This window comes from Sorex fumeus, unplaced genomic scaffold, assembly GCF_029834395.1.
Source record: "Sorex fumeus unplaced genomic scaffold, SorFum_2.1 ptg000063l, whole genome shotgun sequence".
Taxonomy (NCBI): domain Eukaryota; kingdom Metazoa; phylum Chordata; class Mammalia; order Eulipotyphla; family Soricidae; genus Sorex; species Sorex fumeus.
Genome location: NW_026606120.1, coordinates 60,842,209 through 60,870,198, shown reverse-complemented (window position 1 = coordinate 60,870,198; position 27,990 = coordinate 60,842,209). Strand labels below are relative to the sequence as shown.

The following is a 27,990-nucleotide window of genomic DNA, read 5'->3' as shown; positions in this document are numbered from 1 at the left end:
CTAGACAGTTTGAAACCAATTTGAAATATTCCAATGTAGAGGCCAGAGCGATAGTACAGCGGGTAGGGTGTTTGCCTTGCACATAGCCTGGCCAATCTGAGTTCAGTCCCTGGCATCCCATATGGTCCCCAGGCACCGCCAGGAGTAATTCCTGAGCACAAAGCCAGGAATAACCCCTGAGCATCGCTGGTTGTGACCCAAGAACCCCTCCCCCCCAAAAAAAGAGAGAGAAATATTCCAATGTAAAAAATTAAAAACAAGAAAGGGAAAATTATCGCTAATGTAGAGGAAATAAAGAGAATTATGAGAATTTTGTGTAAATGAATTTGAAAACCTGGATATTTTCTAGAAAAATATAAATTAACAAACTTTACCTGAGAAGAAGAAAGCGATTGAGAAAATTGTCAAGGAACCATCTTCTCTAAAGGACGAAAAGAGGTAATTCCACAAGTGAACAACCCAAAACTGATCATTCCAGTGCCTTTTAAGATAAATTTCTGGTTGGGACCGGAAGATAGTACAGTGGATAGGGCGTTGGCCTTGCATATGGGTGACCAGGGTTCAAGCCTTAGCAATTTATATGACCCCTCTCTGCCCACTGCCCTGAGTACCACACAGAACCAACAGTTAGCCTGGGCACTGTCAGGTGTGGCCACAAAGCTGCCCGCCCTCCCCCCCCAAATAAATGAAACACCAAGTCATAAAGACAAGAAGGAAATCTTGCATAATATAATCACTAAAACATACTTAAGACCAGTAAACATACAAATAAATATTAATAGTGTGAAAAAAATCTTTTTTTGTGTGACTCCCAAGGGGTGTTCGGGGATCTGGGGGACCCTTCTTGATAATTTTCAGCCAATCAGGCTGGCAGTTTAGTGCTAAGGCCCAAAGATGAGGTGCTGCTTGGCCCAGCGGGCAGCCCTCGTGGTGCTGAGGGGCCAGGTGATTCTGGGGATGAAACCAGGATCAGGTACAGGCCCTGTACTATTTCCTGGCTCCAGCATAAAAAAGTCTTTAATGAAATCATTGTAGATTGAATATAATGATCAAATTTATTCGATGAGTATTTCATTTAGGGCCTGCCATATCCTTAGCCTGTGATAGGGAAACAGCAGGGGAAGAAAACAAAATTATTTGGAAGTTTATTGGCATAATACATTATAGATTATAGATTGTAAGATCAGAGATAAAAAGAAAACACTTCCCAAAGAAAGTGCATTTGATACCTATAATATCCACTCCTACTTTTAAAAGTATACTCTGAAAAGTAGAACTGGGTGGATATGCTCTGGTCACTGTAGAACAATGCTTGTTTCAAACCAAAAATATTGCATTTATGTTAATGTATGTACACTCAGGATTTTCTGGTTGTAAGTGACCACTAACACTGCTCATAGTGGCTTCAGCAAAACAGAATTATTGACTGCTTTTCAAGGTAAGACTAATGAGGTGTTCAAGGCTTCATCACATGATGTCATATAACACTGGCATGTGCCATAAGAGTCTGGCTTTTCTTCATCTCTCATCTGTACTCTCATTCTGATTTGTTTTCAGGCTCCATGTGTTGGCAAGATGACTGCTAGGAGCACCAGGTCTTCAGCTGCCCAGGTTCAAATCAAGCAGGAAAAGAAGAGTAACTTTACTCAGTTGCTCTTACCCAAGTCACAGGATTCACTTGAATCAGCTCAGCTCGGTTTATCCAATTCCTGAACCAATCACTGTGACCAGAGGAATGTGATTCTCTAATTGCCTAGATACGAATCACATGTTTTACCCCTAGATGCACAGAGATTGAATATAGAGAAGGAAATTGGTTTTTTTTTTTGGTAGAAAGGGATGTTTGCTAGGTGGCAAACAACAGATTAAAACAAAGTTCTGACTCAAATAGAAAAAAAGACCAAATAAGAATGAATTAAGAAAAAGAAAGGACCCATGTTAAAACTCTGTTGAGCAATATATAAAGGATTTAAATTACTGCAGAATTATGACTTGCTCCTGGATATGATTCTATAGGAAAAGTTAATTTGTTTAGTTGTCATTTCCTCCCATTACTCTATAAATTAATTGTCTTCCCTTAGACAACAGCAATGGAGCCTCACCTTCCCCCACCTACGCACCCACCCACCCACCCAATCTTGGCAAGGTATAATGGGCAGGTTCATCTGGAACAAAAATATGTCAAACCCCCCACTGATGTTTTTATTTTTCCATACTGGCATTGAACCCTGGGTCTCACATTTACTAGGCATGTGCTCTTCCAGTGAGCCACATCCTTGGCCCTTTATCTTTTAGAATTATGAATAATAGGTGGAAAAACTAGTTGCCTGGTGTTTAAACATATTAAAAAATTATAAACATTTGAAAAGAGTTATAGCATCATTACAGAAATAGGTTAGCAAAGCAGAATAGACAACTGAGGTTACAAATCTTTTAATATTTTTGTGGATATTTAGTTTATATAATAGCTTACATATTAAGTTATTCATAAACATTGATTAAGTCCCTTCTGTCTTCCAGACACTGTAGTATGGCTAAAACAATTAAGACAATATATGCAGTCTCAGACATGAAGAGTGTGGATTGTAGAAACACCTCGCATCCAGATAGTTTGTTCTCTTTGTGTAATATTCTAGAGACATAGAATATAGCAGCGAACCATATACAGTATCCATTGAGGGCCCAGGGATAGAGCTATGTTAGGTCTCAGAGCTCTGTGGGCTGCAGAAGCATGTGGGATGCTGGGTCCTGTGTCCGACACGAGGGTTTCCCAGATTTGATGAGCCACCCTGGATCACTGCCAGGTGTGACCCTCCATAAAGAAAAGTTATTACGACAGAGTGTGGAGTACTGCATTAATAGATGACAAAGTGTGGTAGGAACAGAAGGGCAGGAACAACTGACAGAGGGACAGTGGAACAGTCTAGAGGTTTATTCTCAAAGTTGATGCCACTTCCACTAGTCAGTTTAATATTTTCTCTCCCTGCATTAACCACTCCGGTAGCTTTTAGCCACATGTAGTTCATATGAGCACTGAAACAGAGCTAATGTGATCCAAAAGATAAATTTTAAATCTAATTTCAGTTAAATGCAAATAGCTATGTGTAACTAGTAAGCTACTTTACTGGTCATATGAGAGTGATATTCAAACCAACGGATGATCCATGGGTTTGCAATATATGGGAATTCAGGCACCATCCTGATCATTACTATTTTTTATTTGTCTGTTTCATCCCACCTTACTCTCCCTCAGACTTTCTTCTGAATTCACTTAATGGTTTTGCAAGTCTTTGTTAGGTAAAGTTAAAAGTACACCCCAAGTCAGAGACCACATGGGTGGTAAAGTACAGATAGGTAATTTCTGGCTACAAGAGCCTTGGCAAATGCTGCTTTAAAAAAAAATGAGAGGAGGCTGCAGAAGGTTCTCAGAATACTCAAGCTCTTGGGTTTTCTGCTGGCCTCAGTTTCCCTCTTGTGCACACCTTCTCAGGTTGTATTAGTGCCATTTTCCTGTTTCAGATGTACCCTTAATTTTCGGTTACGGAACATTAAGGGAACAGAGTTACTGTGGTTTATCTAAACCTAGTATTAATAAGGCGGGGGTGGGGGGGAGTACAAACCATGAGAAAGGCTAATAAACTGAAAGATTATTTTTTTCAAGGAATTTTGAATAAGAACATAGATAAGTGTAATCACAGACTACAGAGGCAGACAGGGTGAAGAAGAATAAAAATAAATAAAAGGGAATCTTAAGTTCCAGACTGTTCCCGAACATAAAGTCTCTCTAAACTGGGATTTGTGTTCTAGATTAAGGAGGCCTGCATAGCCATTGCCAGTCTGGCACACACATTCTCATGCTGTTACAAACACTATCTGATTTAGTAAAGGGAAAAAAAAAATTAAGAATTTTTAGGAGGAACCTCTGAAATACCGACCTTAGGAGAGCTACCTCCATAGGTTATTTCAATATTGCATCTCAATAGACAATTTGCAGAGGGGGAAATAATGCGAAGGGCCAGAGAAAACACTCAAGAGGCTGAACACTTGCATACAGGAATCCAGGGTTTGATCCCTGATACTTCATGGTCCCCTGAGCACCACTGGGAATTAACACGAGCACAGACCCAGTCGTAGTCTCTGAGTACTGCCAAATGTGGCTCCAGAAGAAAAAGTTAAATGAGCAGATAAACAAATGTGAGACACAGTCTCTTTCGTTCCATTTAGTTCCACTAATTAACAGACTCACTGTCTGTCCATCCTGTGAGGGGTATGAGTCAGATTCAGAAGTCTAGTTCATTTGTTTGGTCAAGTAGCAGAACTTAGTTTATTTTTTGGTTTTTTGGTCACACTCAGCGGTGCTCAGGGCTTACTCCTGGCTTTGTGCTCAGGGATAACTCCTGGCAGGCTTCAGGGGACCACATGGGTGCTGGGGATTGAACCCAAGTCAGCTACCTGCAAGGCAAGCACCCTACTGTCTGTATGATGGCTCCAGCCCAGGTAGCAGACTTTATAGGAAAGAATCCTTTCATGCATTCCTTTTCTGTTTTTGTGCTATACATGTCCCAGTCTGTGGGGAGATTACTCCTGTTCGGAGCTTGGGGGGGTCCCACATAGTGCCAGGAATTGAACCTGGGCTTCCACATGCAAAGCATTAGATCCAGCCCTTTGAGATGACTTTCCAACCTTCTATATTTCTTTTATTGTTTTGAGGGTCACAGCTGGCTGTGTTTGGAGGCAGCTGCTGCTCAGTCCTCGAAGGTTACTCCCGGCTGAGTTTGGGGAACCATGCAGTAGCGGTGCTCAAGACTGAACCCAGACCGGCCTGTCCAGCCTGGTCAGCGGTCTCTCTAGCCCCTCTCCTTTTATTCTTTGCAGGGTCACACACAGAGACAAAATTTAAGGGTTTTTTATTTCCTTCAAGATATATAAAATTTTAAATCAGTGTTTATTAACTTACTGACAGAAGTCTCTAAATGATTGACTAAATCCTTTAGTTAAAATATACTTGGCCAGAGAGATAGTACAGCAGATAGGGTGATTACTTTGCATGCAGCCAATGTGGGTTTGGTTCCCAGAACTCCATATGGTCCCCCAAGTCCTGCCAAGAGTGATCCCTGAGCACAGAGCCAGGAATAAGTCCTGAACACCACAGGTACGGCCCCCTAAAACAGCAACAACAAAATATATGAATATTAAATAAAATGTATCATTTGCTTCTGCATTATGATCAATTACAGGAGAGAAAAGGTAGGGAACTAGAGGGAGGTAAAGGAAGAGATCAGAAGAGAGAACAAAGACAAATGATAATCAAGGTAAATTCTTACTCCTGTAGTTTGTAAATATATGATGTTTTCATAGTTTTTTGTATTCTAATCAGTTCAGCCACTGTGCTGAACCATATTTCAGCCCTCATTGTGCCTTTGGCATTTGGGGGCTTCTCTCCAGGTGATAATGTGGCAGTCAGCCCAGGGGGAGCAGGACCCTCAACGAGATAGCATCTCACAGCCTGGAAAAAAAATCCAGCATAGAACCAGATCCAACCCAGGCCAGAGGTTTTTCTCCTCGAGGCAAGGAGATCTTAGTGGCAGCTGCTGTCTGATGAGTTTCTTCAGATAGCTTGTCATTTTCTCTCTTTAGCAGCAGTGTTTCATTTCTCAATAAGGAGGAATTTCTTCTATTAAGAGGAGCTTGACTAAGGTGACCCACTTCTGTCTTTACCAAGCAGGCAAGTGAAAAGCAGTTTTCCCAGGCTCTTCATTGGGGGTTTCTGTGTTTCTTTCACAGAGATTGAGACAGTGAAATTGGCCCGATCTGTCTTCAGCAAACTACATGATATTTGCTGCAGCTGGGTGAAAGACTTCCCTCTCCGCAGGAGACCCCAGCTTTATTATGAGACATCAATCCATGCCATCAAAAACATGCGCAGGAAAATGGAGGACAAACATGTCTGCATTCCTGACTTTAACATGCTCTTCAACCTAGAGGTAAAGGGCACTTGGAAAGCGTCAACACAATTTGAAACGAAACAGTCACCTTCATGGGCCTGTTTGGAAAGGAAATTTCTAGTATATTTCACATAGTGTCTCTGAGAGGTCGGAGGGGCACTGAGGCAGAGGGGCACACATTTGCTGGAACTGAACAACAGACAAGGAACTCTTGGTGTTTGTTGTTTTGAATAGCTAGTGCAGTCACATTGTTCAAAACTGGAAAATGGAGTCCCTATGATCTGTGCCGTCACTCAGGTCCTCTCAGTTGTAGGAAGTGAAAAAGCTTCTTGTGTAACTCGCAGAACTATTTTATAAACACCTAAATGAAAAACATGACCCAAAGAAGCCAGCCCTGGCGTTGCTTTAATAAAGCTGTCATTTATTTATTTATTTATTTATTTATTTTTGTTTTTGCGTCACACCCGGCAATGCACAGGAGTTACTCCTGGCTCCACACTCAGGAATGACTCCTGGTGGTGCTCAGGGGACCGTGTTGGATGCTGAGAATCAAACTGGGGTCGGCCACGTGCAAGGCAAACGCCCTACCCGCTGTGCTCTCTCCAGCCCCTAAAGCTGTCTTTTAAAGGCAGCTCGCTCTCTGTAATCAAATGATAATTTATTTAGTTTTCCTATATTACTGTGTTGCTGAAGCAGCCGCAACACCCAAAAAACATTTGAGTTGAGAGGGTGTTTTGAGTTTCATGTGATTTTTATTTTTTAAATCTTCATGTTTGAGACAGGAATGTTAACTGGATTACATTTTCATGCTTCTCTTCTCTACAAAGGACAAATTGGGTCATCTGAGCCTTGTCAACTTTTAACCATTTTCTTGATCTCTTTCTCTTCTCTTTTCTGGTTAATGCAGAAGGGAGTAGTATTTTTTCCCTTTGCCTGTTACATGCCTCTTTTTTTAAGTCCATAACTTAAAAGTTACAATGTGGTAAATGTATAGAAAACGGAAGTATTTCCTTCATTTAGCAGCTCAATTTGAATTTTAGCTGACTGTCAAGGTCTGATCAGCAGTGAGGATGGATTGGTAACAGTGTATTCGTTACAAAGGTAGAGGACTGACAGTGTTCTTTCCACTTGTTATCAGGCCCATACATGGGCAACTCAAAAATTGGCTGTTGTGTGAGAAGCAGTTTTTATGATTAAACTCAGGTGTGAGGAAATTAATGCTGTTTGTTGACGTGGTTCATTTCTTTTTGCCTCAAAATTGAGTTAATGGCCTAAGGAAGCAAATGTATGTTGGGTTTTTTTGTGGTTCAGGGTATCCACGTGTCTCTTTTCCACTGCCCACCTCCCTTAGTGCTTAATTGTTTTGTTTGAAGTAGATGTTTTCCACATTGTTGTCATAAAGAATTAGGAATAAGTAGTTTTAAAAATAAGTTTCATGAATTCAGCTTCACAACTTGTTAGGTGTGTATACCACACACCATACCTACCATAGTTCTAGTGCCATTCACTAGTATGAGATTGACCATTGATCCCACACTCCCTCTACCGCTTCCTGTTTGGCAAATTTTGTTTGTTTGTTTAGGGTGGGGGTTATTTGTTTGTTGCTATTTTGAGCAGATAGTACTTGGTGTGAATCAAACCCAGGACCTTGCATGTACACTATCACTTGTTACATCCCTGGCCCCTTTCAACCACTTTTTTCAGGTTTCGAAGCCATAGCTGGGAGTGCTCAGGGTTTACTCCTGACTTTGTTCAGGGATTACTTAAGGTGGTTCTCAGGACACCATTTGTGGTGCCAGGAATCAAACCTGGGTCTGCCACATGCGAGGCAAGGGCCCTACCCACTGTACTGTCTCTCCAGCCTGGCTACTTTTCTGTTTGGATTCTTTGGACTATACCAAGCTGTACTCAAGGTTTACCCCTGGCTTAGTACTCATTCCTGAAGTGGCTCAGGCCACCATATGAGGTACCAGGGATTGGACCTGGACTGCGAAGGAAGCACCTTAGCAGTTGTACTACCTCTCTGTTCCCTCAACCATATTCTTAAAAACAGATCCAGTGTGCTCTCTTCTGTCTTTTTTGATGCTATTATTTAGGAATCTTTTTATCAATCTCCACATTGTTTAAAGTGAATATTTTTATGTGCCCAGAAAGTGATTCTTGCCTCCTCTCTCTTTGTAATGAATATCAGCTAACTTATTTATAAACTGCTTGGATAAGCTGATTTTCAGTTTTATCTTTAATCTGACAGTTGTTTAAAAATCATTTCTGTGTAGTACTACTCTGTCTACATACTAGGAAGAAATTCTACATTAGGATTTTTTTTCTAGGTAATTGTGATTAATCAGCTAATCCATTGGATTTTAAGATGGTTTTGGTAAAATTGCTAAATTAGCTAAAATGTCTATTTCAGAGGCCAAAGTACAGCAGGTAAGATTGCCTTGCATGCATGCCTTGATGCAGATTCAATTCCCAGAATCCCATATGGCCCCCATGCACCATCAGGAGTAATTCCTGAGTGCAAAGCCAGGAGTAACCCCTGAGCATTGGCAGGGGTGGCCCAGAAATAAAAAAAGGCTATTTTACATACACATATATGTGTGTGTATATGTGTGTACATACATATATATATATATACATACATACACATGTACATATATTTATTTCAGGACTGGGTATGTGGTTCAGTGGTAAAATGCATGCCGTGTATGAGATCTGGGTTCAGTCTCCAGTTCAGACTCCACTCCCCCCAGCAGTATATATTACTAAGTGAATGCAGTCATTACTATATGGACATTTATACTTGTTACTTTTGTAACTGTATTATACTTTCTAAAAATACTTTCTGGGGGCTTGAGAGATAATACAGCATGTAAAGTGCTTGCCTTGCACAGACCAACCTGGGTCTGATCTCCAGCATCGCATATGGCCTACTGATTACTCTCAGGAGTGATCCCTGAGCACAGAGCCAGGAATGAGCCCTAAGCACTGCTGGATACAAATCCCCTGTATCCCCCAAATTGAGGTCAAATGCCCAGAGACAAAAATTCATCCCTGCCTAATCGACAAGAAAATGAGCACCAATAAATTCCTTGATTTACTTAGGAATCAGTGACTGGACTTGAAATTCTAGCTCTGGAGCCTAAAGGAGTCAGACTCGCCTGACAATACTAAAGAAAGCACAGGAACCCCAAGGGATTCAGTGAGTTACAGGTCTCTGAATGAGACAGAGCTGAGAACATCTGGGGAAGAACAAGTGACTTAAGGGCTTAAATGTAGCTTGTGGCTGTCAAGACCCCATGCACGCCTCTGACAGTTAGTTGCCCTAGGGATTCAAGCTGCAGGCAACCAAGGAAATGAGATGCTGAATCTTGTGTCATGGGACAAGGCAAAGTGGTCACTGGGCAATTCGACATCTAATGCAGAGCCGGTTGAGACACTTTATGATGAGAATCCAGTGTGACAGCGAATGATTTAAGGAGGATGTGCTATAGTTTAGAAGCTTGTGTATGCTCTATTGTATACTTGAAACAGTCTAACGTAACATAAAGTCTTGTGTTTGGAAGGCCAGTTATTTCCTACTGTTCTTTTTCTGTTTTTATAACTAAAATACTGTCAATCTGAGGAGGGAACCCTTAATCCTGAACAGGTTTTGCTTAATTCCGCCTCACACCTTCTCTCTCTTCTTCTCTCGCCACACTTGTGAACAGCTTTTCAGCAAACATATGTAGGTGGTTTCCATGGTACAGGACAACTTTCCCAGAGCTGAACTGTGCCTGGGGAGTTCCAGTGTGCTGGCGTGTGGGCACAGGGGCTGTCGAGTTGCAGGTATTTTAGCAGCTCGCCATGCATGTCAGAAGAGGGAGGAGAGGCCATAGTGCACAGAGTTGAGGTATTTTTCTCATGTGACACTGAATCCTCTTCATGGTTTCTGTGTTTCCATTGGCAGGACCAGGAAGAACAAGCTTACTTTGCAGTGTTTGATGGCCATGGGGGAGTGGACGCCGCCATTTATGCATCCATTCACCTGCACGTCAACTTGGTGCGCCAGGAAATGTTCCCGCATGATCCGGCCGAGGCGCTGTGCCGGGCCTTCCGCGTCACCGACGAGCGCTTTGTGCAGAAAGCCGCCAGGGAGGTAGGCTGCGTGCCTGAATGAAGAGTGGAAACTGGGACCCACTAGGTCACCTGACAGTGCTCAGGGGCCTCCAGGGCACTGAAGTAATCAGAGAAGACCTGCACCCCCGAGGTCTAAGTTACCCCCCTTTTTTGTGGTATTCGGGATCAAACCCAAATCACACATGAGAGACAAGCAACCTGTCTGACAACTCACTGAGCCACCTCCTCAACCTAAATGTACTGTTTGTTTGTTTTTGGTTTGTTTCTGGGCCATACCTGGCTTAGCTCAGGGCTCACTCCTGGTTCTGTGCTTAGGAATTGCTCCCAGTGGGGCTTAGGAACCATTATATGGTGCCAGGGATTCAACTCAGTTCATCTGCTTGGAAGGCAAGCTCCTTACCTGCTGTCCTATCCCCTCCAGCCCTTCAGGCAGTGACTTTTCAGAAAGCCAATCCAGTGCTTGCTTTGGCAGCATTAATGTGAAAATTGGAACTCTGCACAGATTAGCATGAAATTTCTGGGTCATATGCCACCTCTAAACTTCAACAACCAAACTTAAAAATAAGCCTGTCAAGGTGACAGACTATGGTTGAGGAGTGGGGGGAGGGGCAGGTGGCAAGAAACCTGGGAACATTGGTGGAGCGAAGTTGACACTGGTGGTGGGATTGGTGCTGGACCAACATATGCCTAAAAGTCAACTATGAACAACTTTGTAAATTACGGTGCTTTAAAATTTTTTTAAAAAAGAATAAGATTCGTACCCTTGGATGACACACAATTCATGCAGTGTTCATGAAAGGGGGAAAAAACTAGCCAATCCATTGAGGGTGAGTTTTCTCTTTCTGTTCACCAATGTCTATCAGGTTCACCCCAAGACTGTTGCTCTGAGCAGACTCTGGCTGACAAGATCTGGGATGGTGATTAAAACAATGATCTAAAAAAGAAACAGAAGCTGGGAATACTTGCATACATTTGGTTCTAAGTGGGCTGGCAGTGTTTTGCTGTGTTTCTCTTGAGAGGAAATTTGCTTGGAGAGAGTGAATCCTTAGATGATCCTTGAACTGATTTTTCTCTAAACAGTAAGAAAAGTCAGAGCCCATATCCTATTTTGGTAAGGTTCACTGTATCACTGTCATCCTGTTGTTCATCGATTTCCTCGAGCAGGCACCAGTAGCGTCTCCTTCGTTCTAGCCCTGAGATTTTAGAAAGTGCCACATTCGAGGCTCTTTCAGGATCAGGGGAACGAGACCCATCATTGTTAACTGGGTTTTGGCGTACTGAATATGCCACGGGGAGTTTGCCAGACTCTGCCTTGCGGGCAGGATACTCTCAGTAGTCTGTGGGGTTCTCCAAGAGTAAGAACTAGATAATAAGAGGTGAGGACAGCCAGGCAAGTGGCAGGTACTCTGCACTTTTCTCTTCCGGGAGCTGGGTTTTATAGTCTCTGGGTCTTGACTGTTGATGGGATAATATGGCGCCGGGGGTAGTTGGTGGGTGTAACGCCTACCTACTGGAAGAAGGGGGATCTGGTGGAGGAGGCCCAGTCCCGATCTGAGCTTGGAGATCTCAGCCCTGGGTCCCGCATGCCAGGGTTCCTCTGCCAGTTCCTTCATGCGTGAGGCTCGTCTGAACATGTGGAGAGTGGTCTTAAGCATGGCTGTGGCTGGTTCCAGAGTCTTCAGCTGCCAGGGCTCTGCTCAGGGCGGGAAGGGAAACTCAACCCGCCCCCCTCCAAGGGGCCCTGGAGGACAGCCAGGAGTGGGGGCAGGAGATTCTGCGAGGGTTAGGGTGGCAAAGAACCTGGGAACATTGGTAAGGTTAATCAGACCTAAAGTTTCTACTCTAAATGAATGAAAGAGGCTCTATTTCAATATTTTGAAAGTTGTCTTTAAAGAATAATTTGGTGGCGTGGGTATGTAGTTAACAATAGTTAACTACATAGAACTATGTTCATTTCTAAAGGCGGGAGGGGAGGGCAAAAGAAAGATAATTTCTCTTTCTCTTTTCCTTTTTTAAAGAAATTTCTGGGCAACATCCTGCTGTTCCCAGCATCTATTCCTGGCTTGGTTTTTGGGGGACTATACATTACCAGAGATTAAACTATGGTCAGAGAGTAATTTTGGGAGGGAACATACCAGATGTACTCAGGGATTACTCCTGACTATGCTCAGTGATCACTTCTGGAAGTGTTTAGGGGATCAGAGATCAAGTCGGGGTTAGTTATATGCAAGACAAGCACCGTAACACCTGTACTGCCTCTCCAGCCCCCAAATAATTTTTGAGTTTTCAAATTAAGGGCTGGAGAGAGATAATCTTATATATCTATGGTGGGTAGGGCTCTTGCATGTAGTTGGCCCAGGTTCAAATTCAAGCACTGCATAGGTCTCCAGAGCCCTGCTAGGAGTGATCCCTGAAGACAGAACCGGGAATAAGCCCTTAGCATAGCCAGGTATGGCCCAGGAGCAAACAAATAAACAAAATTAAAATAAAACACCCAGCTCTATGCCTTTATATTAGCTCTTTAAAATGGACTTGGAGGGGGCTGGAGCGATAGCACAGCGGGTAGGGCGTTTGCCTTGCACGCAGCCAACATGGCAGACCCAGGTTCGATTCCCAGCATCCCATATGGTCCCCTGAGCACCGCCAGGAGTAATTCCTGAGTGCATGAGCCAGGAGTAACCCCTGAGCATTGCCGGGTGTGACCCAAAAAGCAAAAAAAAAAAAAAAAAAAAAAAAGGACTTGGAGCAACAGAATAATCATTTAATCCATTTCTCTGATCTCATAATTATGGTGCCTAGCAATATTGGGGCATGGAACTAATGAAGCAAGAAATGAGAACTGTGGTATTAAGCAAGTATTCTGCACCTCCCCAATTCAGTTTGCATTAATATACGAAACTACTGGGGCCCCAGTGATAGTATAGCAGGTAGGACTTTTGCCTCACATGTGGCTGACCTGTGTGATTCAATCCCCAGCACCCCATATGGTCCCCTAAACACTGCCAGGAGTAAGTCCCGAGTGCAGAGCCAAGAGTAACCCCTGAGCCAAGAGTAACCCCTGATTGGCAGGTGTGACTCAAAACCAAACCAACTAAAAAATGAGAATCCACCAAGGTCCACATAAATATGTAAGGCTGGAAACCAAAATACAGTTCCTTTTTCTAGTGTGTTGTGTGTGTGTGCATATTCGTGTACATGTGCCACACTCAGTACTATTCCTGGCTCTGCCCTCAGGGATCACCTCTGGGCATTGCTCAGGGAACCATGCAGAGATAGCGACCTAATTAGGGTCAACCCCTTGCAAAGCAACACCTTAACCCCTGTACTATCTCCTCAAAATGCAATTCTTGACCTCAGGCCTTCTGACTCTGTACCAGCACAGCCCATCTTGTCTTTGGTGCTGCGGGCCGTCACCATTCTGACTGAAGACAGGGCTGGCCCCTGAGAGGGGAGCTTCAGTCACCTACATAAAACTAAGAGTGACTTTGAAAATCCTGTTTCCCATGTCGTCGAAATTATGTGTTTGTTTTCTCCCCCTGACCATGCTCACCCTATATGCTCTGCCAAAGATCCTGGTATCTTTTATTTCTGCCAATAGTTCTGAATAATTTAGGTTTGTCTCAGCAGTTCCTTTCCCCCTTCTTGTGCTTCCATGTGTTGCTAACTGCTGGGAAGAAAGTAGCTATTCCTGTTGTGGAACAGCCCTGCCTCCTGTTCTCTCCGGGGCATAAGCACTGCAGTGTCTTTATCATGTGTCCTAGGGGGCTGAGTTTTTGAACATTCTGTGTGGGAAGACATTTTATTGGTGGGTGAGGGTTTATAACAAACTTTCCCTATATAGGGAAAATGAGAAGTTGTTTTTCTGATTGGATATAAGGGGCCTTTTAACACCCTTGACGCATTGGTTCTAATTTAGGCCAAGTCCTTAGTAACAGAAAGTCATGCTCATTTGGTGGTGACTCATGTCAAATGAATGTCATTTTAGTATAGTAGTATCAAGAGCTTTAAGTGCCAGTGGTCCTGAACTATTATGGTGAAATACCAGGCTTGGTGGTTCCTTATTACAATGTTTCAAGAGCAAAGGTCCCTAACACTAGAGAACATTTTTAGGGGGAGGTACCCCACACTTTGCAGTGCTCAGAGACTACTACTAGCTTAGTGTTCGGGGGTACATGTGTTACCAAGGATGAAATGCAGGTATTCTCAACTTGTTACACTTTCTCTTTGGTCTGAGGATAATACAGTGGGTAGGGTGTTTGCCTTGTACGCGGCCAACCTGGGTTCGATTCCTCTGCCCTTCTCAGAGAGCCCGGCAAGCTACCAAGAGTATCCCGCCTGCACAGCAGAGCATGGCAAACTCCCCGTGATGTATTCAATATGCCAAAAACAGTAACAAGTCTCACAATGGAGACATGACTGGTGCCCACTTGAGCAAACCGATGAACAACAGGAGGACAGTGCTATAGTGCAGTGCTTTTTTTTTTTTAAATGTATCTTAGCACTTGAGAGAGTGTTTTTATGGCCCGTCTATTTTTTTTTAAATCTAAATTTCACATTATTTTTACAAAGTTGCTTACATTAATTCACTGTCACTGTCCTCCCATTGTTCATCAATTTGCTCTAGCAAGCCCAGTAATGTCTCCGTTGTGACACTTGTTACTGTGTTTGGCAAATATGTCACAGGTAGCTTGCCAGGCTTTGCCATGTGGGCGAGATACTCTCGGTAGCTTGCCGGGCTCTCCAGGAGGGGCAGAAGAATTGAACCTGGGTCAGCCGGGTCGGCTTCGTGCAAGACCTACCCTCTGTGCTATGGCCAATCCCACCACCATTGTACCTTCCTACCACCATATTTCAAATGTTTCCACTCCAAATCCAAAATCATGCCCCCCAAATTTTGGTACATCAGTGGTGTAGCATATAAGAGGTTGCACAGCCATGAATGCAGTCATGGCCCCTGTATTAATAGAGTATGAGACCATTTCTTAGGTGGCAATCAGATGCTTTATATTATTTTATAAAGATTGTCTCTGAACATAGGGTAGAAGGTCACTAACAAAGAGACCAGGATACAGAAGGCAGCACCCTAAGGAATAATATAGTAGGTTTAGCCTAGACTAGAAGGAAAAAAATTTTCAGGAATTTTTGAAAAACTTGAACACATCTGGCAATGCTTGGGTTTACTCCTAGCTCTGTGTTCACTTATCACACTCCTGGCAAAAGCTGGCAGGGAGGCATAAGGGGTCCTGGGGATTGACCCCAGGCTGGCAGCATGTAAAGCATCCGTTTTACCTGCTGTCCTATTTTTCCAGCTCCAGATCTTCAGTTTTATTTTAAATACTGATCAACCTGATTTCTTCTATAACTAGTTAAGTTGCATTAACTAACTATAACTTAATTGCTTATAAAATAGAATAGTCAATCCTGTCTTGGCTATTAAGGATTATATATATACATAAATACATGTGCATAAAATGCACTGAGAGGGCCAGGGTGATGGATAAGGCGCTTGCCTCACATGCAGTTGATCTGGATTAGATCCCTGGCATCCAGTGTGGTCCCCTGAGCAAGGCCAGGAGTGATTCCTGAGTGGAGAGCCAGGAGTAGACACACCCACACCCCCCGCACACACACACCCTGAGCACAAGTGCGTGCGCGTGCACGCGCGCACACACACACACACACACACACATGCACACTGAGCACTGAAAAATAGGAATTTGTTAATTGTGCAGTCAAGTTATTAACGGTCTAATCTACCATTTGAAAACTGTAAATTTCTTACAATGAAAATTGATGTCAATTTCTTTTTACTGATCCACTTTATTGAAATCATTTTCAGAGCTTAAGATGCGGGACCACAGGCGTGGTGACCTTTATCAGAGGCAACATGCTCCATGTGGCCTGGGTGGGTGATTCCCAGGTTATGCTTGTCAGAAAGGGCCAAGCTGTTGAGCTAATGAAGCCACACAAACCGGATAGAGAGGTAAGTAAGCTCCTTCTCTTAAGGCACAGGCCAGAGTGGAGCAGTTTTCTAGTAACTAATGAAGGTTCATTTAATTATTATAACTATTGCCATCATCTAAGTGCCCATGCCCACCATTGACAGGAAAGATAACCATAGAGGGAAACTGATGAGTAATAGATCTGAGGTCTCTGCCTGCCTAGATGAATAAACGCTGAATCCAGTGATCTGCTTCTTTCTGTCGCATTGCTGTCTAGGATGAAAAGCAGCGGATTGAAGCCCTTGGAGGCTGTGTGGTCTGGTTTGGTGCCTGGAGAGTGAATGGAAGTCTGTCGGTCTCCAGAGCGATTGGTAGGAAAAAACAATTGTTTTTATTTCTCCCAGTAGTCCTCTTTTAGTCTAGCATACTGTTTTATATTAACTCAGCTATGTGGGAACTAGAGAATGATCATCTATATCATCTAGGTGCTTATTATTGTTTACCAATTGGATAATGCACCATTCTGATTATCTGGCCTATCAATACACTTAAATTCTGTGTGATTAAATAGGATCTTTACCAACACATACACATGTTACAAGCTTTTTGTTTTCTTAAAAATGGAAGCTTTGGAGTCCAGAGCAAAAATACAGTGGGTAGGGCACTTGCCTTGCACACAGATGACCCAGATTCAGTCCCTGGCATCCCATATGGTCCCCTGAGCACCACTGGGTGTGGCGCAAAAACAAGCAAACAAAAATCAGTTGGGGGGGGGAGGGGCAGTTAATGGCGCCCTCATCTAAAACTCTCTGGGTGAACAATTAAGCTAAATGGGCAAAAATGTAAAGGTATAAACTCAAAGAACTGTTGTACTCTTTGCACACACACACACACACACAAAACCTTTGGCACAAAGGTTTATTATTAATTTTAGGCTTCATAGTTTCGTTTTATTTTTTGTTTAGAAAAGAAGAAACCATGTGTCTCTGTGGGCAGTATGAATATATGATGCAGTTAAATCACTGCCTTCTAAAGAAATAAAGGGGTATGATGTAAAAATTATATACATAAATGGAATGCTCATCTACTCCCTAAATTCCAATTATCATTTCCAGAACATTCCAGAAAATTCAAATCTCAAAGCATTCCAGTTTACCATGGATGTAACTCCTCCCACTCTTTGTGAAGGTGCTGGCCAGCTGTGAAATGGCCCAAATGTCAGCGGCAGACTGAGAAAAAGAATTTCTGCAAATATCTCATGAAAATTTGAGGTGGTTTTACCTTAGACTGAAGGAGTTATTAGCAGCTTTGGAATAAGAACCAAAAAGGGGACTTCTCATTTTAAAAATAGACCCCTAAATATAGCCGTTTTTGACAACTTCAACCCAAGACCTCTTCTTGATCATGCTCTTTGTTAGAGTAGTAGTGGTATCTTTAAAGTGTGTTATAGAACAAACTTTGCTACAGGAAGTTGCCTTTTCTTGCTTCTAAAAATATCATGAGGGGAAACTAAAGCAGGGCAAGAATGTTCTTGAATAAGGACTGTCCAAGGCGAAGCCAATCCACACAGGCCTTGACTTTCACCCTGGATCTTGGAGGCTGGTGTTTAAGGACGGAGATTCCACACGGTTCAGGCTCATGGTGCTGGTCTGAAAGGGCATGTCATGACATAGGAGCAACAATAATGACGCTTGCAATCCATGGTAGAGGGTGGGATTGAGTCGGGATTGTGCAGGAGTTTAGTGTGAATTTAGCTAGGCAGTTAGCGGGAGGGAGGGGCAGCAAAGGCAGGGAGAGGTGTGAAGGGTACTCAGAAACAGGATTTCCAGAGCAAGGCCTCAAAAGGAACAAGTGCTTCAGAGGTCAAGTGAGATTCTGCATAAAACAAAACAAAACAATAAAAAACCATGGGGGTGGCCCCAAACCTGAAAAACAAAAAGGAAAACTGTAGAAGGCAGAGCTGTGACTCAGTAGTAGCACTTACTAGGGCCCTGGGTTTGATCCCTGGCACTTTGAAAACAAAGGATAGGAAATAATTGGTTACATTTGAAAGAAATTATTTTGGATTAGTAAGTGGAAAAATCAGAAAACAATCAGTTGAGCAAGAATGAGTAATAACATAAGGAACCTGTAAATTTGACAGGGAATGGAACTGGTATGATAGGTTGAGGAAAAAGCGGGTTTGAGAAAGTGTTAATTTTATTTTTTAAAGATGAGTACTTGCAGCATAAAAGAGAGGAATTGGGAACCAGAGAGATAGTACAGGGGTAAGACATTTGCTTCAAGGTGAACCCAGTGTCATGGGATTGCTATTGGAATATTTAAGGCCTGAAACAACTGCATTATGAATAACCTGGTAAATCACAGTGTTGATTAAAAAAAAATAAACAAAAACAAGGTGAACCCAGTGGGGACAGAGTGATAGTACAGCAGGTAGGGTGCTTGCCTTGCCTCGCCCCAATTCAGGCTTTAAATTTATTTTTTTGTGAAGTAGGAAATTAGGCCAGAATTCAGTAGCTAAAATGGAAGAGGAACAAGAAAACGAGAGGGATTTGGAAAACTCACAAAGTGAAATAGGGGGCTAAATAAGGATAAGAAAATGGACTCCTAAGCAGAGTTCAGATTTACTTAGACAATAAATGATAAATTAAAGCTTTCAAAATGAAAAGCTTTTCAACTCTCTCCCCATGAGCTCTTCAGATTTATGATCCCAAATTGACAGAGGCGTGATGTTTCCTAAAAGCATATGGAGAGAGGAGGATGAAGACAAAAGGATGTTGCCATTTCTACCATGGAATGGATAATCATGCCCTCCTACCAAGTTTGGGGGCGAAATGTCATGCATTTGACATCCAACAGTAGAGCAGGTGAAAAGCCAGAATTTTGGCAGCATTTTCTCTGTGCAAATCTTTGTATGTTCTGTTCCAAACCAACAGTTGCAGTAGCCTCTTAATTGAAGCACTAAAACAAGATTTTTGGGAACAGAGTGACTCAGATCACATTTATTTTTAGGGCTGGAATTCAGAAAATAATAATGATGATAATAGTATAGTCAGGTGGGAAGAGTTGAGGAAATGGATTGGTGGAGGATTTGGAACCTCATGATAGGAAGTTTTCACTAGTTTAACAGGGTATTGGGAAATTCATGGTTAAAGAAGTTGAGATCAAAAGCATGCTGGAGGAAGATGATCTGCTTACTGTCTAAAAAAGACTGATATTTTTTTGGCTTTTTGGGTAATACCTGGCAATGCTCAGGGGTTCTCCTGGCTCTGCACTCAGGAATCACTCCTAGCGGAGTTTGGGGAACCATATGAGATGCCAGGATCGAACCTGAGTCAGCCATGTTCAAGGCAAATGTCCTGCCCACTGTACTATCATTCTAGCCTAAGACTAATTTCTTTTAAAATCTTTTAAAAATTTAGTCACCATGAAATTACAGCTGTTTATGACTAGATTTTAGGAATACATGTTTCAACACTGATCCCTTCACCTGTATCCCCACCTTCACTCCCACACCCCATTTGCCTCCCACCAGTCTGCCTCTATGAGAGGTATTTTTTAAAAAAAAAAATCTTTTTGCACTATGGTTCACAGTACTGCTACTGATAGGATTTCATGCATCACACGTTTACCATGATTTAAAAACTAATCTAAGCCTGGGAAGATAGTTCAAAGGAATTCAAGCAAAGTTATGTGTGAGCTCTGGATCTGTGCCCCAAATTTGATTCTTGGCACCACAGGGTTCCCTGAGCACCACCAGGTTATGTCATCTCAATACCCCCATCCCCTGTGGAGCCGGCCCTTTCCTCCTTGTCCCAAGTAGACCCGAGTCGCTGCCCATTAACGGCCTTTCTGGCTCCTGATCAAGCTGCTTAACGGCCATGATCCAAGAGACTCAGGAACAAATCTCTGAACCCATCAGGTTTTGGTAGAAATTCCTCCAGATTTTAATCGTCAAAATTTCGGAATTTCAAAATTGCGTGGCCACTACTGCAGCAGCCACGCAACATTATATGTTATTCATAACCAGGAATAGAAAACAAATTGTCAACAGATGCCTTTTCAGCAGGTCTGAGTGTTGGGGTAAAATCTCAAATAATAATGGTGGGTCTGGTGTCAAAATACTGAATGTAATCAAAGTAGAGAGAGTAATATGGAAATCATCTGCCACACAGGTGGAGGGATCGGGGTATACTGGGGTTTTTGGTGGTGGAAAATGTGCACTGGTGAAGGGACGGGTGTTTCATCATTGTATGACTAAGACTTAACCCTGAAAGCTTTTTAACTGCTGTCACGGTGATTCAATAAATAAAATTATAAAAAGTGAAAAAAAAAGTAAGGTGGAGTTCATGCCCAATTCAATCAGCTAATTAGTGGCTGAATAAATAGCAGTACTCCTACATTTAAAAAAAAAAAACACCACCCCCCCAACCCCCACTTCTAACCATCAGGGTAGGTGCACAGTATTCCTTCATGCAATCCTGCAGGGTTGCACCTGGGCCTCACATTGGTTCTAACAGAATTATCCATAGGGTGAGATTTCTGGGTCCATATAAAGATTTAAATAGGATATTAAATATTGTAATCTTACTTGGGTAATAAAGAATCTACTGTCAGTGATGACATAGCCAGATCATTTCGATATTTTGATCTACATCTTCTAGTTAAGAATTAATTTGCAGTGAAAAGGATAGTACTTGACAACAACTTGTATAACAAATGCTCAGTTTTGAGTCAGTGCAGGCTGACTCCCATGCTGGTGTACCTGGCTACTAAATGCTGCTTTACAAATGAAAAAGCACTTTGTTTTTTAAAATTGTTTAAAAATTTGTTTTTAATTTTAAAAATAAAATTTTTTAAAATGTTGTTTAAGAGATAATTATGATACCTTAATCTAAGAAATATTATTCTATATTGTATTTTATGTAAAAGAGTAGTCCTTGTAGAAACGAGCTAGTTGAGGCCAAGAGAACCTATTGTTTGGTTTTCTCCAAATACCTTGAGAGAAACATAATGAACACAATGATTGTGCTCAGAATCTGGAAGTTCTAAAACACATCACTGATGATTATCTGGGTCGGATGATGGAAACCTCATTCAGCATGGGTCTGCGGCCTCTTCAGTTTCTCTTCATAATAAATGCCCTGTATCATTCTGCTATACTTCTTTCCTAAAAGTTCCTTCTGTTAGATTTTGCTAATGTTTTTACTTCAAAAGAGGACTTTTCCTCTGCTTGGGTTAACTAAGTTATCCTTCAAAGACCAGCTCAACTGTCATTCATTAAGTGGATGAGCTAGTAAGAAAAGAAGCAAAATAAAGGCCCCATGATGTATTTGGAGGATCCCACTATTGGTCATAAGTGGAGCGTGAACAGCAGCAGTGAAAACTACAGAGAATATGGCATTTTCTGTAGATAATTTTGTCATACATAGATGTTATCTGGAAGTACTCTAAAGCAGTTAGAAAACGAAAAGTGGGGCTGGAGGGACAACTCAAAAGGCTGGAATACATGCTTTGCATGCAGAAGCTCGGTTTGATCCCAGCCTCATGTGGTCTCCTGAACATCTCTGGAAGCCATTCCCAAGGATGGAGCCAGGATCAGACCCCAAGCACTGCTGGGACCCATACCAATGAAACAAAAAACGAGTAGGAATATAGATAGCCATTCTAGTATATGTCTGCTTGAGTGGATGACTTTGCTTGAAGAGTTTGATTTTTAAAAAAGAATCTCTTGCTACTCAAGCTTGCTGTAAGAGACAAGTGCATTTTAAACAATGATATAATGGTATTTTTTTAATTAAAAGTAATCTTTTTTTTTTTTTTTTTTTTTTTTTTTTGGTTTTTGAACTGCGAAAACTGCTCAGGGCTTACTCTTGGTGATGCTTGGGTGATGGCATCATATAAAGGTGCCAAAGATGGAACTCAAGCAACTGGCCAGCTGTATATATCTGCAGTCCCAAAACTTTGTATCAATGCAGGCTTGTTCTCCAGTCTCAATCAGATTTAACCTAATCACAACTAAAAAGATCTACTAAATCAAACTTTTTCTTCACAGAACTGACTCTTCTCATACAGCAATAAATTTAGATTTGACATTTGTTGCCTTGCTCATTTAAGCATAAATCATAGCAGGAGAGGCACACGATTTAGTCTAAGCAAGACTTTAAAAAAATCCCAGCTCCTTGTTATCCCCACCCCCACAGTTAATCACAAAGAATGACAATTCTTTTATTTTTTTACGTTTTGCTTTTTGGGTCACACCCGGCAATGCTCGGGGGTCACTCCTGGCTCTGTACTCAGAAATTACTCCTGGCAGTGCTTGGGGGACCATATGGGACGCCTGGGATTGAACCCGGGTCAGCCACATGCAAGGCAAACGCCCTACCCACTGTACTATCACTCCACCCCCAAGAATGATAATTCTTAAACAAATACAGGAGAGAACACGATCACATTAGCAGAATTGAAGTGTATTTTTTCCAACACTAGTTCCAGTAAAGTCAGATCACAAGTCACTAAAGTGTGATCAGAGTAATGACACAAGCCATATACTTCCTTGCACAATGAATCAAAATCAGACCTATTTTCTAATTCCCACAGGGGATGCTGAACACAAGCCATATATTTGTGGGGATGCAGATTCTGCCTCTACTGTTTTGGATGGAACTGAAGACTACCTCATTCTGGCTTGTGACGGCTTCTACGACACCGTGAACCCTGATGAGGCAGTGAAAGTTGTATCTGACCACCTGAAGGAGAATAATGGAGACAGCAGCATGGTTGCCCACAAATTAGTGGCATCAGCTCGAGATGCTGGGTCAAGTGATAACATCACTGTCATTGTGGTATTCCTGAGGGACATGAACAAAGCTGTAAATGTTAGTGAGGAATCAGATTGGACAGAGAACTCTTTCCAAGGAGGGCAAGAAGATGGTGGGGATGATAAGGAAAATCATGGAGAGTGCAAACGCCCTTGGCCTCAGCACCAGTGTTCAGCCCCAGCCGATCTAGGCTATGAGGGGCGCGTGGATTCATTCACTGATAGAACTAGCCTGAGCCCAGGGTCCCAAATCAACGTGCTGGAAGACCCGGGCTACCTAGATCTCACACAGATAGAAGCAAACAAATCTCAGAGTGCCCAGATTTGGCCACCAGTTGAAATGTTTGGTCCTGGTGCACCAAAGAAAGCCAGTCTTATTAATGAGCTAATAATGGAGGAAAACTCAGTTCAATCATCATTGCCTGAACGGAGTGGTGTCGGAGAATTCCCCTCTTCATTTATTGTGGGCTCAAAAGGGCAGCAGACATACAGAATGGAGAATTTCTCTCCTGTCTATTCTAAGCTGAAAAATGAACAGTTCATGTTCCTGGGAAAGAGGGTGTCTAGATTGTTTCATTTACGCCACCACTATTCCAAGAGGCGAAATGGATTCAGGTTTAACACAAAGTTTTACTCATTTCTCTCTGTTCGAGAGTCTTCCCATAAAACAGGCACCAGCCTGTCCTCACTTACTCAAAGTGGGAAGAGAAATAGGGTGGTAAGAAGTTCTGTACCCTGGAGACAAAATAGTTGGAAAGGGTATAGTGAAACCATGAGGAAGTTCAGAAAGACTGATACTCCTTGCCCAGATTTTCCCTGGAGTTACAAAATATAGTATTTTCTCTTAAAAGTAGACGCTAGCTAGCTCTCCCCAATTAACAAATCACTATCAGTAGAAACAAGGTAGACATTTTTGAAATATGTGCTTCATTATGAAATCATGGATGGCTCAATTCTTAAATGTAAATAGATCTCTAGGAATCTCAAAATAACAGTGTTTTCAACAACAACAACAAAAAAAAACGTATTGGCAGTTTCACTAGCAAAATTCTACAGCTGGTCCTTGTGATGTGTCCACACATACAGTCCCCACCCCACTACCCTTTCAGTGCCATTAGTGGAAACTTACTAGTTTTTCCAATCAGGATATAGTGTTGAAAGCTCAATGCAGATGAAATATGGTCTGATGTGCCTATATGTTAAGGAAATTTAATGAAGAATTAGCTTCAGTTGGGAATGCTCCTCAAAGAAGGAAATCCCTAACCCACACCATTTTTTGGGGGAAGGGTTGTAGGTAAGACTACAAGCCATATGGATTTTAACTGGTAATACCGAAAGTAGAAAACTTTCGTAAGTAGAAAGTAAGAATGTCATATTCACAGAGAAGTGAGGTGGTGTATATAATTACATTTTCTTCTAACATAACAATAACATAACTGAACTTTTTTTTTTAACTAAAGAAGAATTTCCTGGGGATGCAGCTATTGAGAGTTTCAAAACCTGTTATGGTGCTTTTGGTGGAATTTTTATTCTTTGTCATTTTAGAAAATTGCTGTCAACTGGTTTTAATCTATGATGCTAATGTGTTTTTCACTGTACCTTCATCTCAGGAATAAAACTGGCTTAATGGAGATGATGTCAGGTACAAATCTAGAATCAAGTGGCCATTTTAAAAGAATATCAAATAGTATTTCCTCTTTCTCCATTAAAAAAGTTATCTATACAGAGCAAAAGCATCAAGGTGGTGCTGAAGAATGAATACTAGTATTAATGCCTCTAAAAACTGTTTCCCCTGAGGGAATGAAGTAATTGGTATGCAAGAGATTGAAAGTACTGCCTTAAGTGAGCCTAGCAAGGCCATATACAAAGGAGAATGCAGATTACTGAGACTGAGGTCAGTTTATGGAACACACAGGGATCCGCTGCATGCAATTACATGCAACCACAGATGTAAAACATTTTTCATTTCAGCATTTGTATTTGATATTTTTAAATTGTTTTTGCCATTTCTACAGTTTCAAGCTAGAAGCATATCTTTAGGACAGCATATGATCAGATTCATTCAGTGAAGCCTCAGATTCTCTTGAGAATCAACATGACATGTTACCATCAACCATGGACCAGTCATGCCAATGGACTGGAGGCTACCTGCTGTAATGCGCACCGGTAGTAGGCACTAAATACTCTTACTGAAAAGGTCCCCCACATATTTTTATATAATACAATTACTTTATGCTCCTCAGGCCCATAACAGAGGACAAAAGTTCCTAGATTTTGAGAACTGACTAGCATGTCTCGGGTGCCAGAACAGCTGTATCAAATAAATATATAAAAAGAGCTTTACTTTAGCAACAGTTAGATTGCTATTATATAGATTTTATTTTTTAAAATATGGATGTAAGTAGAGATTTTCAATATTTGTTTCCTCTTGATTTTGAAGTCATTTCTTTTCTTAAGTCTTGTGACACACGGTTGAAAAGAAAGGAGTAAACATGGATCCAACTATAGTACCAGAATCTCTTCATCATCCTGATGCTTTAAACCATACATGGACCTCACTCTCATCTGTCAGTTTCTGAAGCCTAGGTCTTGTTAACAACCCAGCAGGTACAATGTGTCAGTTTCAAATCAAATTATCTAAAGAAACAAGAAAACAAAAGCAGAATTATAGCAAACTGTAATGTAAACATTTTAAGTCCAAAGCACTTGACTAAGTTAAAATTTTTAAAACTTTTCTATAATTGTCTATTGGTAATGATTCTGAATAGAACAAATGGAAAGGGAAAGAAGGCACAAGGGATAGGTTTATACAGTGGGGAAAATTATTATGGAATTAAAATTGGAATGAAACAGAGACCACAACTTTCAAAGGTCTGAATTTTGTAGATCTGAATACATAAGCAGTGTTAAATTCATTTCTCATACCAGTAGCCCTCTAGAAAATAAAGTAGTTCTAGTGTGGTCAAGTTATAAACCAATATTGTAAAAAATAGCAACTATTCATTTGTTCAAGACATGCATATTTATAGAGTAGTTAGGTGCCATTTGTAAGTCCTTTAAAATCCTATAATATTCAATTAGTGGTTATTGGTTTGACATATACTGCTCTTGATTCTATAAACTAGATAAAAAGCAGTGCTTTGTGAAATGCAGTGTTATATCTTAATGCCACTGGTGATAGAAAGTAGTTCCCTTCCGTTTAAATCCTGTGCCCTATTTGCTGCTTGCTGAAGTAAGCAATAAGTACCCCTCTAACTAATGGTATCCACACATTTCTGTAACTTGTATTTAATGATGGTGTATCTGGTGATTGTAAAAATATTAGAAAGATACAAAAGTATATAATATATAAACTGTTAATGCTGAGGTATAGTCTGTGAATTATGTGTTCTGTACTTTTATTCACTGTGTAATTTAGTGGTGGTGAAAGTTCTACACTCAGTCCTTAGAGTGGCAATATCCCTACTTCAATTTCACATAATCTGCATCGGTTTTTTTTTTTGCCTGCTAAACAAGTTATGATTTTTTTTAGAATAGGAAATAGTAAAAATATAAACAAGTATAGTATTGATTAGGGAAACAGACTTCATCAACTGAAGTCACATTACAAACTCTTTGTACATTCACTGTGAGTTTCAAAGGGAGTCAGTTCCTACTTTAAAGGTTTCCTTTGTTCATTTCCTGGGTCTGTCCTTTAGGAGGCATATCTGAGGTTAAGTAACATTCCAGCACCAAATGCAGGGCTGTTAATCTCATGAGGGTCTGTACGAAAGAGAGTGGTAGAAAACACATGTATATACCTTTGCTTTACCTAGAAGTGCCATCCATTGTCCTGGAATTAATCAAATTAAAGTTTCTGTTATATTTAATTTAATGAGGAGGCTCCTTGAAAGTAACACCTTTTCCAAGGACAATGTCCACAGTGTCAATGTCAACACTTTTGTGACTTTTCTGATCACATTTATAGTGGTGTAGTGTCAACAGTGCATTCTCATGACAACTACACTCCATCACTGGAACACTGCCAGTAAGAAGTTCAATATCCAGTGGGCAAATAAAAATGACACTTAAAAAAGTTCAGTATTGCTATGGTTCAAGTACTTACTTTGCCATCAAAGGCATGCTGAAATTTTGTGAGAGTGACCATAATTATTATTTTAATGTTTAAACATAATGCGTTCATTCAGAAAACATTCTCACCTATGCAGACCATAAAAGGGGATACTGTAGTTCTGTTCACATCATAATCTGGAACATTTTTTTCCTTTGGATTATAAATTAGCAAAAGAAACTGTGGGTATTTTTTTTCCTTCATCTTTTAAAATCGTATGATGTTAAAGAACAAATACTCTTCTGTTCTGACCTGTGGATATCTAAATTTTTTTCTCTTAAAGTTAGATACCACAGTATTATAACATTATTACTTTCCAAACAGTACTGTATTGAAAAATAATTGTTACTTCCTCTAGCAGCATGGTGTCTTCTATTTTGAAGACTGTTGTATTAAATAGAAAATACAAAATGATAGGGAATTCCATACTGACACCACAGTTGGTCTGGAATTGTTCTCTTATTAAACTCTGATGTATTAGATCATCAATCCGTAAATACATCATTGTTAATTCTGACTCCAGGTGCTCTTTGATGAGAGACAGGCTTTGTCCTTCTGTTCGTGATATTTCTCTGCAAAGAATTCTCTATGGAGTGAAGTGAATGAAGTGAATCATTTCTTACCAAGTAAATTGATCAATTTACAAATCTGCTCTACAGCTCACTTTTGAGTTTAGTTGTAATCATGAGTGATCCTTCATACCTTATTAAAACTGTTCATTCAGGTAAGAAGTATGTTGAAATTTTGCCAATATCTCAATAAAACCCAGCAATTTAAAACCATTAGTTATCTGCCTTTTTTAAAAAATAAGTTTAAATGTTCTTTATTTAGATTTATTTTCTCTAGTAAAAAGACTTTCTACCTTTTTAAGTGAATTTTCTTAGTCATTAAAACTTTTGTTTTTATTGTCTTTTTTGTTTGGAATTGGTGAGTTTGAGTTATTTTAGTTGATTGGGGTTCACAGGGGCACCTGGTTTTGGGAGATACACTGTCCCTCTGTTGTTCATCGATTTGCTCGAGCGGGCCCAGTAACGTCTCCATTGTGGGACTTGT

General features: G+C 41.1%; 2 protein-coding genes across 2 annotated transcripts in view; one reads left to right on the top strand and one right to left on the bottom strand.

The window, feature by feature from the left end:
• Positions 1-24,120, top strand: part of PPM1E (protein phosphatase, Mg2+/Mn2+ dependent 1E) — a 165,525-nt gene extending 141,405 nt beyond the window's left edge. Inside the window, exons 3-7 of the mRNA XM_056127539.1 lie at positions 5,785-5,984; positions 9,895-10,083; positions 15,904-16,047; positions 16,284-16,377; positions 22,607-24,120. Of these exons, the coding sequence (XP_055983514.1) occupies positions 5,785-5,984; positions 9,895-10,083; positions 15,904-16,047; positions 16,284-16,377; positions 22,607-23,661 (1,682 nt within the window). The 3' untranslated portion in view covers positions 23,662-24,120. The remainder of the gene's footprint in view (positions 1-5,784; positions 5,985-9,894; positions 10,084-15,903; positions 16,048-16,283; positions 16,378-22,606) is intronic.
• A 1,061-nt stretch (positions 24,121-25,181) lies between these two features.
• TRIM37 (tripartite motif containing 37) overlaps positions 25,182-27,990 on the bottom strand; it is a 102,060-nt gene continuing 99,251 nt past the window's right edge. Inside the window, exon 25 of the mRNA XM_056127536.1 lies at positions 25,182-25,463. Within this exon, the coding sequence (XP_055983511.1) occupies positions 25,460-25,463 (4 nt within the window). The 3' untranslated portion in view covers positions 25,182-25,459. The remainder of the gene's footprint in view (positions 25,464-27,990) is intronic.